Source organism: Lepidochelys olivacea (assembly GCF_965140295.1).
Source record: "Lepidochelys olivacea isolate rLepOli2 genome assembly, chromosome: 15".
Taxonomy (NCBI): Eukaryota; Metazoa; Chordata; order Testudines; family Cheloniidae; genus Lepidochelys; species Lepidochelys olivacea.
This window is the reverse complement of record NC_140425.1, coordinates 28,458,926-28,469,124: the sequence shown is the minus strand read 5'-3', so window position 1 is coordinate 28,469,124 and position 10,199 is coordinate 28,458,926. Positions and strand designations below refer to the sequence as shown.

Below are 10,199 nucleotides of genomic sequence, written 5' to 3'. Positions count from 1 at the left end.
TTTTTTTTTAAGAATTCCAATAGAAACTGGTTTAAAAACAAACCAAGCCAATAAGAGTCCTCTTGCAGTGTATGCAACCCACTGTATACAGCACAGTGTATACAGCACAGAAAATAAAATGAACAAGAAACTCAATATACACCAAATTAAAACTATATTATAGTCCAAGCTATGAGAAATATAAAAAGCTGACCTGTTCAGGAAGGACTTTAGATTAAAAATGAATGTAAATTATCACCAATAAACAAAAACAAAAAAACCCAGCGTAACTCTTTATTGGTAAATGTTACTTCCCATGAACAAACAGAAAAAAACATTCACTAAATGTTACAGAATAATTTGGCAAGGATTCTAACTAAAGAAAAAGCATGGACCTCACTTTGATCTCACACCTGATTTACATCAGTGCAAGTGAAGTCAGAATCAGGTCCTATGACTCTACAATCTATTCCCTATGAATCAGTAAAATTACTGATCATGACCAGGTGCAAGTCTGTTGAAAGCAATTCAGGTGTAGTATATCCAGCAGGCTGGAGGTCAGAGCCTCGGAACCCATCATAAACACTCCAGCTTCAGCAAGTAGATGTAGGTTGCAAAGGGAACTTTTCAAACCAGGTTGGAGTTCAAAAAGCACAAACTTTGATCTTATTGTCTTCCAAGCCAGTCATCTTTGCAAGGGGAGAATATTGCAGCTGAAAAAATGAACAGGAATAAAATTAGGTCTTCTGCATTCAATCCGGAGTAAGGAAATAGGGGGAAAAGGATTTATTTTTTTCTGGCCCCTTTGTAATCTTTGAGCTTACTACGTAAAGAGCTCCATAGCCAGACCCTTCCCCTCCAGTTAACCAAACAGAGCCCCACTCACCTCTTTAGCCTCCCCAGTGGGCTGCGAGGCTAAGCCTTCCCCATTCCCAACTTGATCTCTTGATATGATGCACCTCCCCACACTGCTGCAGCTAAATCTTTAACAACTGACTTTAGATAATGTCTTTCACTGAAGGTTCTAAAAGTGATCATCAAATTTGAGAGGGGTGATCAAAGCAGAGTGAACCATGCCCAACACCACATGACAAATTAGTCCTGTCCTTAATGCAGAATCCATGGTTCTGATCCTGTGTGAAAGCCCTATCCACTCCATTAAGTGGAGGAGAATATTGCACCCAGCTGAATCTGCAGAGGAAAGATCCTGTCTCTACTATAATTCCAACAGTTTTGTGAACCTCAGCTAAAACACAGCTGTGCCCCAGTCAAAGACTATTTTCCCCGGGGTAGACTGAAAAACCAGGTATAACAGTGTTAGAGGATCCAAACTACATCCTGAAAACATATGGGGCCCTATTTCCCACAGGCACACACATGGTACAAGTAATACTGATTGACATCAGTTCCTGCAGTGAAGAAATTATACTCCAGGGCTGTAACAAGGTTATAACAACATGGTTTGGGCCAGTCTACGCAGGAAAACCAAACCATATTATAAAGCAGGTGGGGCATAACAGGGTCCAACTGCAATTTGTATAGCACCAGCAGTGCCCCCCCCCCTTGCTAGGCAGGTCAGAAGTACCCACTTGATAATGAGCAAGGTGGCACTCAAAAACTTTGGTGCTGAAGAAAGCTAGGTTGGATTCTGCCTCAGGTAAATTCCCAGGGGAGGGCAGAAGGCCCAGGCTCCGTTCTGCTTAGCAAAGGCATCTTCCAGTTTAAGGCTGGTTAATGACATGCGTATTCATGCACTTTGCCAACCTGAACTCAGAAGCTATGGAAGAAAACAGCATGCCTACCCCAGCAGTCCTTTCCCAGCCCACTGCTTTGGTGTGAGCCCGAGGTGTAATTTCTTGCCGCCACGGATCACGGTCACACTCAGAGGTTTCTGAAATGCAAGAAAATAAACAGCACCTTCTCCTGTCAACTTGGCCCTGCTCTCATTTCCCTGTTCCCCTAAGAACATAAGAACGGCCATACTGGATCAGACCAATGGTCCATCTAGCCCAGTATCCCGTCTTCTAACAATGGACAGTGCCAAATGCTTCAGAGAGAGTGAAAAGAACAGGACTATTTATAGAGTGATCCACCCCGTCACAATCCCAGCATTTAGTACTCAGAGGTTTAGGAACACCCAAAGCGTTGGGTTACATACCTGACCATCTTTTTAAACTCCCTCTTTTGGAAGCTGTTCCATAACCTTAATTTTTGTTGCCCTTCTCTGTACTTTTTCCAATTCTGATATTTTACTAGATGGGCTGCCCGGAACATCACGCAGTATTCAAGGCATGGATGTACCATGGATTTACATAGTGGCCTTATGACATTTTCTGTCTTATTATGTATCCCTTTCCTAATGGTTCCTACCCCTCTAATAGCTTTTTTGACTGCTGCTGCACATTGACTGGATGTTTTCAAAGAACTATCCACAATGACTCCAAGATCTCTTCCTTGAATGGTAACAGCTAATTTAGACCCCATCATTTTGTATGTATAGTTGGCATTATGTTTTCCAATGTGCATTACTTCGCTTTTATCAACATTGAATTTCAAGGCCATGTGGCAGAGTAACTCTTCTTCCTTCCAAGGAGAGTCAAAAGCAGCTCTCTCTAAAGCTTATCACCATTACTCCTTGATCAGCCAGCAGCAGGCACTCTCAGTAGAGACAAAGCATGATGCTTACACACCCTCCCAAATCTCTCAGCCCAGGAAAGATCTCAACTGTTCTCCATTGGACCCAGCTGGTCTCAGGAATAGTATTGAGCAGTATAGCTATGGGGTCAACATTCACATCAAAAGCAGCAGCAGGATGAGCCTGATGTTTGGTTTCCAGAGTGGCAACCTGAGACTACTGGTGTCTTCCAACTATCACAAAAGAAAAAATATCTAACCTTCTGTTCAAAGACTGCAAATAGAACTCAGCCGAAGCTGGTAACCTGCTCACCCCTTCGCTGTGCTGCACCACGGTGGCAATATTCTGCAGTGTCTGGAAGTTGTGTGTGTCGACAGAGCCAAACTCAATGATCTCATCATCAACCTGTAATCCCTTTACAAAGAAGCAACAGGAAACTAAGCATCATTTGCCCTCAAAGATACACAACGCTTTGTGTTTATATAACATCTTTCATCCAAGGACCTTAACACACCTGATGAACATTCATCTAGAACGGGGTGGGGAATCTACAGCCTCTGGGCCGCATTTGGCCCACTGCTTAATTTCATCTGGCCCGCGCAGGGGCAGGGTGTCCCATAGGCTGGGGAGGGCTGTGCCTCCCCAAACAGCCAGACATTGACCTGCCCACGCTCCATCCTGCCCAGCTCCACTTGCTCCTGTTTACTGCTGTGCAGTGTGCGGCTCCTCCAGACCCCCTGTGCTCCAGCTAGCGCTCCTCTGGGACTGGGGGCCCAGCCTGGGGCAGGGCTAGGGGCCGCAGTGGCGAGGGGCTTTGGGGCTCTGGCTGGGGGGCAGAAGGGGCAGGGCTGGGGGCTTTTGATCAGAGCCTTCCTTTTAACTTCTGTGGGTCAATGACCCATGATAGCAAAAAGGTTCCCCACCCCTCATCTAGGTTATGCCTCCATTTAAGAATCTCAAAGTGCTTCTCAAAATTTAGTAGATTAAGCTTCACAACCCCCCAGGGAAATATGGGAGTAGTATTTATTATTTCTGCTACAGAGATGGGGAAACCAAAGCACATAGTGGTGACATGGCCTTACCCAAGTCATACAGTGTGTCAATTGGAGAGCTGGGGAAAAAACGAGTTCTGATTCCCACCCCCATGCCCGACCCACTAGCTAGGTGTTCTAACATGGCCATGGCTCTACAGGTTACAGCAATGCATATTTTACACTGTCCAGGCTAACGAGTATAATTACGTCCACCAGGAAAGTTACAAGCACCTGGCAAGAATCTGGTTTAACAACAGGAGCTCAAACCCTGCTCCTGATTGCAGGTGAGTGGGGAGGGCCACCTGCCATATCTGGGGCCCAACTGGCAGAGATTGTGCCATTGGAAGCAAGATGACTGAACTTGCCGAGATGCTAGCAGGAGAGCCTGGTGTGACGGCATTCACTCTTGCGAAGGGCTGTGGCAGACTCGGGTTCTGATTCATTGCCTCAGCCTGAGCTTCTGCCTCATCCTTTGCCTGCTTCTCCTTCTCTCGCGCATGCAGCTGGTGGAGAGCTTTTTCCACTTGCAGCATTAGGGCCTTGTGATCATTCTGTAAACCTAAAGGCGAGAGACAGTGCAGAGAAGACAGGAACAATCACATTTTCATTTAAAGTCCTTACCTAACAGATGCATCTCTCTCTGGCTGAGATTCTTAGCTTTCAATTAAAAGTATTTTGTTCCTCTTAGGCCTACACTGTGAATGAAACTGTGCTAACAACCTTGTGCAGCTAGCATAGCTGTTCCTAGCTCAGTTTCCCTGTCCAGTGTGGCCACCTGAGAACCATATTAAATCTGACTACCTATCTATGGGAGTGAGTCAATGTCCCCAAATACACTACAGGATCCACTGTGTAAGGATAACCAGTTACAACAGTCATCACCTGACAGTGCCATGGTTACAGACTGAAAGCTGTTTCACAGCCCTGCTCATGAGCAGCAGTGATACACAGTACACATACACAGTTGTGAAGAAACAGCCATGTTACAAATTCAGTAAAAATCCATAGCGTAGATAGAGAATATGGACTAGGGAGATCAATGTCCACATAAAGAACACTAAGCAACCAAATCCCCTTTCCATTAAATCACACACTAAATACAACACTTATTTCTAAACAATGACTATTATAATACATTTGTCCACAAATACAAGGCAAGCACTAAATTTAAAAGGAACAATGTCAACTAGTTTTAGTTATTTTATAAAGAACACAGAAAGGTTTTACAATATGACTGTTCTCATTAATCATTAGTAGGTGCATTAATAATGCTGCACACTGCATTTTAACAGATTCAATTTTATGACTGAGCCAGTCCACTGGCACTTTTGTAGTACCTGACCAGAGGGCAAAGCTGCTTAGAAACAAAACTCAAACTGACTCCACTATTTTTATTTTCCAAACTGAATGAAATGAAAATATTAGGGCTGTCGATTAAGCGCAGTTAATTCACACAATTAACTCAAAAAAATTAATCGCGATTAATCGCACTGTTAAACAATAGAATACCAATTGAAATTTATTAAATATCTGAAAATGTAGAAAAACATCCAAAAATATATTGATTTCAGAATAGTGTATACCTTACATTATTTTATTACAAGTATTTGCATGTAAAAATGATAAACAAAAGAAATAGTATTTTTCATTTCACCTCATAGACGTACCGTAATGCAATCTCTTTATCGTGAAACTGCAACTTACAAATGTAGAATTTTTTTGGTTACATAACTGCACACAAAAACAAAACAATGTAAAACTTTAGCTCCTACAAGCCCACTCAGTCCTACTTCTTGTTCAGGCAATCACTAAGACAAACAAGTTTGTTTACATTTATGGGAGATAATGCTGCTGGCTTCTTATTTACGTCACCTGAAAGAGAGAACAGGCATTCGCATGGCAGTTTTGTAGTCAGCATTGCAAGTTATTTACATACCAGATATGCTGAACATTTGTATGGCCCTTCATGCTTCGGCCACCATTCCAGAGGACATGCTTCCATACTGATGATACTCGTTGAAAAAATAATGCATTTTTGATTGAACTCCTTGGGGAAAATAGTATGTCTCCTGCTCCCTTTTTCCTGAATTCTTCCATACATCTCACATTATAGCAGTCTCCGATGATGACCTAGCACATGTTCGTTTTAAGAACACTTTCACTGCAGATTTGACAAAAGGCAAAGAAGGTACCAATGTAAAATTTCTAAAGATAGCTACAGCACTCGACCCAAAGTTTAAGAATCTGAAGTGCTTTTCAAAATCTGAGAGGGATGAAGTGTGGAGCATGCTTTCAGAAGTCTTAAAAGATGTGGAAACTCTGATGTGGAAACTACAGAACCCAAATGACCAAAAACGAAAATCAACCTCCTGCCAGTGGCATCTGACTCAGATAATGAACATGTTCGTCCACACTGCTTTGGATCATTATCGAGCAGAACCTGTCATCAGCATGGATGCAGGTCCTCTGGAATAGTGGGCAAAGCATGAAGGGGCATATGAATCTTTAGCGCATCAGGCATGTAAATATATTGACACACCGGCTACCACAGTGCCATGCGAACACCTGATCTCACTTTTAGGTGACATTGTAAATAAGAATCAGGCAGCATTATCTCCTGCAAATGTAAACAAATTTGTTTGTCTGAGCGACTGGCTGAACAAGAAGTAGGACTGAATGGACTTGTAGGCTCTAAAATTTTATACTTTTATTTTTGAATGCAGGTTTGTTTGTTTTGTATATAATTCTACATTTGTAAGTTCTACTTTCATGATAAAGAGATTGCACTACAGTATGAGGTGCAATGAGGTGAACTGTATGAGGTGAATTGAAAATTACTATTTCTTTTGTTTTTTACAGCACAAATATTTGTAATAAAAAATGTGAGCCTTGTCACTTTGTGTTCTGTGTTGTAACTGAAATAAATTTGAAAATGTAGAAAACATCCAAAATATTTAAATAAATTATTATTAACAGTGCAATTAATCAAATTAATTTTTTTATTCGCACAAATAATCATGATTTTTTTTTAAATCTCTTGACAGCCCTGGAAAATATTAAACAGCAGTAGGACGTTATTACTATAAAAACGGTTGCAATTCCGAATTTTATTAAGTTGTTATTAATAAACTAAAGAAACTCATCCTTTTAAACAGCCGAGTTTCCAAACAATAATGTCCCTTTGCTAACAGAGTTCTCAGTTTTATTTCTTTAAGTTTGCCAAGGGGAAAAACCAAACCCGATGTTTGCAAAACAAAAAGCCAAACTTCTGACAGGCGTTGTCCCCTTCATTTCGCTCAGCCCCCGCGAAGGACGACTTTTCAGGGCAGAACTGCTTACAGATAACGTTGTGCCTGGCCGCACGGACTTGGTACACGTCAACATCGGCACGCGGATACCCTTCAGCATCGACCAGCGGCTCGTTCATCCCGACTCCCTTCTGCTGCGGGGCAGAAATGCGGTCACCGACCTCGCCTCAAGAGCCCGCTCAGGTTCCCGATTTTTAAAGGGCAAACAAACAAAAAAACGGCACCTGTGGCGTCTCCGCAGCTCGTCGATGAGGCTGAACGAGAGCGCTGGGGAACTGCAGAGTCCGAGGCTGGCACAGGCCCGCCCCGGGGCTGCAGACCCCCCCCGGCTGACACGCCTCACACACAGCCGCGCTTTGCGCAGAGACCCCCCCCCGGCTGACACGCCTCACACACAGCCACGCTTTGCACAGAGACCCCCCCCGGCTGACACGCCTCACACACAGCCGCGCTTTGCGCAGAGACCCCCCCCCGGCTGACACGCCTCACACACAGCCGCGCTTTGCACAGAGACCCCCCCCGCCTGACACGCCTCACACACAGCCGCGCTTTGCGCAGAGACCCCCCCCCGGCTGACACGCCTCACACACAGCCGCGCTTTGCACAGAGACCCCCCCGCCTGACACGCCTCACACACAGCCGCGCTTTGCACAGAGACCCCCCCCGGCTGACACGCCTCACACACAGCCGCGCTTTGCACAGAGACCCCCCCCCCGCTGACACGCCTCACACACAGCCGCGCTTTGCACAGAGACCCCCCCCCCCCCCGGCTGACACGCCTCACACACAACCGCGCTTTGCGCAGAGACCCCCCCCCCGGCTGACACGCCTCACACACAGCCGCGCTTTGCGCAGAGACCCCCCCCCCGGCTGACACGCCTCACACACAGCCGCGCTTTGCGCAGAGACCCCCCCCGCTGACACGCCTCACACACAGCCGCGCTTTGCACAGAGACACCCCCCCCGGCTGACACGCCTCACACACAGCCGCGCTTTGCACAGAGACCCCCCCCCCGGCTGACACGCCTCACACACAGCCGCGCTTTGCGCAGAGACCCCCCCCCGGCTGACACGCCTCACACACAGCCGCGCTTTGCGCAGAGACCCCCCCCCCGCTGACACGCCTCACACACAGCCGCGCTTTGCACAGAGACCCCCCCCGGCTGACACGCCTCACACACAGCCGCGCTTTGCACAGAGACCCCCCCCAACACGCCTCACACACAGCCGCGCTTTGCACAGAGACCCCCCCCAACACGCCTCACACACAGCCGCGCTTTGCGCAGAGACCCCCCCCAACACGCCTCACACACAGCCGCGCTTTGCGCAGAGACCCCCCCCGCTGACACGCCTCACACACAGCCGCGCTTTGCGCAGAGACCCCCCCCCGCTGACACGCCTCACACACAGCCGCGCTTTGCGCAGAGACCCCCCCCGGCTGACACGCCTCACACACAGCCGCGCTTTGCACAGAGACCCCCCCCGGCTGACACGCCTCACACACAGCCGCGCTTTGCACAGAGACCCCCCCCGCTGACACGCCTCACACACAGCCGCGCTTTGCGCAGAGACCCCCCCCCGCTGACACGCCTCACACACAGCCGCGCTTTGCACAGACCCCCCCCCCCGCCGGCCCCGCGCGCTCTGGCAGTGAGCCCCGTGTGTGTGAACAGACACCCCCGTGCGCGCCGGGGGGGCGGGGCAGATGCAGGGCCCGGGTACCCCCCGCCGAGCCGCGCCCCGTCCCCGCGCGCACTCACCCCCTCCAGCACGGCGTAGCAGGCTTTGATCTGGGCCTCGAGCTCATCCTTCCTGCGGACCAGCTCCTGCACCTCGCGCACGCTCAGCGCCTCGGGCCCGGCGGCCTCCTCCGCCATCGCCCGAGCCCAGCAACCTCGCCCGCGCGCACGCGCGCGAGCGGCTCACGCGCCGCGCCGCAGGGCGGGGGAGGGGGGCGGAGCCACGCAGGGACCCGCCCCGCCTCCCTGGGCGGTGGGTGGGTGGGTGGAGCCGGGTGGAGCAGGCCCCGCCCTCCCTGAGCCAGACACACACCTGGGAGGTGGGGGGGGGGCTCAGGGGGGGGACGATGCATCTGCCGCTGTGCAGGGGGGTCCGTGCCCACCTTTGATGCCTCTCCCGTAAGGCACAGAGGGTGCTGCGCCCGGAGAAGATGCATCTGTGCGGAGCGGGTGGCAGGCCCAGACAGAAAGTATCTGCTGAAATGCACCGACCCTGGGGGCGGGGACAGGACAAGCCACCCCGACAAGCCTGTCCCGCGTGAGGGTTTCTAAATGGAAGAACTTTGGAGTCACTTGCAAGCGCTTTAAAAGAGCTGGCGTCGCCCGGTCACTGCCTCTTTTTATATCCTTCTAGCACCTTCCACGCCAGTTGTGCGAACATCTGGAGAGAAAAATCAGCGGGAAAAATGCTGCCGAGTTTCGGCTTCTTTGAATTGTGCCGCTGAATGCTCTATCCCCCCGTGCAAGAGAGATTTCCTAATGGAGACAGACTTCAGGGCAGCAGGCCTTGTATGCGCTACTGTAGCTCATCATCATGTGGTACAAACGGGAGAGGCAAATTCCTTCTCAGGATCGCACATACACCCAGGTTCATTGAAGCAGTTTACATGCTTTAAAGCCTTTCCTGATCAGCTTTTCCTAGTTTTGTTGCCCGTGAATGTTTGCAGATAGCTTTTGAACTGAAGAGTTCTGCAGTGCTAGCTTAAATCAGTGCCATACAGCGGGTTGGCGGGGGGGTGTGTGTGTGTGTGTGCTTGTGGGTTTGTTTTTTATCTTCTGACTGCTGTGGAGGGATTCTTATCTTTTCAGTCTTTTAGGTAAACATGTTTTTAATCAGTTTCATGAGAGAAACACTGTTCACTTCTGTAGGTTCCCAACATCAGCTCTTGCAAGAGCTGAAAAAGTGACCATTATGCTGCATGTTGTCAAACTTTTAGACCCTGGCTGTTCTGTAAGTCTACTTTCTAGTTTGTGGCATGATGGAGGCTCTTGGGCGCATGTGTTTTTGTTTTGTCAAGGTTTTTTATTTGCAAGAAATCTCATAACAAGGATGACTGGAGCTTTGATTATTTCCTTGTTGGGCGGAGGAGAGAATGCTTGAATTGATTTGACTTTGAACTGAAAAGGAAAATGGGATTTCAGCCACATATAATAAATACAGTCAGAGATGACAATTTTTTCTTACTTGTCTGGACAGAAAACACCATGCTAAAGAAGTGTGCTT

The 10,199-nt window shown here is 48.2% G+C and overlaps 1 protein-coding gene across 4 annotated transcripts; it reads right to left on the bottom strand.

The window, feature by feature from the left end:
• Window positions 1-259: 259 nt before the first annotated feature.
• Window positions 260-8,892, bottom strand: PSMD9 (proteasome 26S subunit, non-ATPase 9). 4 transcript variants are annotated; one of them, XM_084649532.1, is made up of 6 exons: window positions 8,717-8,892; window positions 6,922-7,090; window positions 4,014-4,207; window positions 2,927-3,028; window positions 1,782-1,870; window positions 260-692 (listed from the first exon to the last, which is right to left on the bottom strand). In XM_084649532.1, the coding sequence occupies exons 1-6, from the start codon at window positions 8,831-8,833 to the stop codon at window positions 665-667; spliced, it is 699 nt and encodes a 232-aa protein (XP_084505658.1). In that variant the 5' UTR covers window positions 8,834-8,892; the 3' UTR covers window positions 260-664. The 4 variants fall into 4 exon arrangements, with proteins under 4 accessions (XP_084505658.1, XP_084505659.1, XP_084505660.1 ...); XM_084649533.1 differs by having other exon boundaries at window positions 6,922-7,087; XM_084649534.1 differs by having other exon boundaries at window positions 6,988-7,090; window positions 8,717-8,886.
• Between the last annotated feature and the right edge of the window lie 1,307 nt (window positions 8,893-10,199).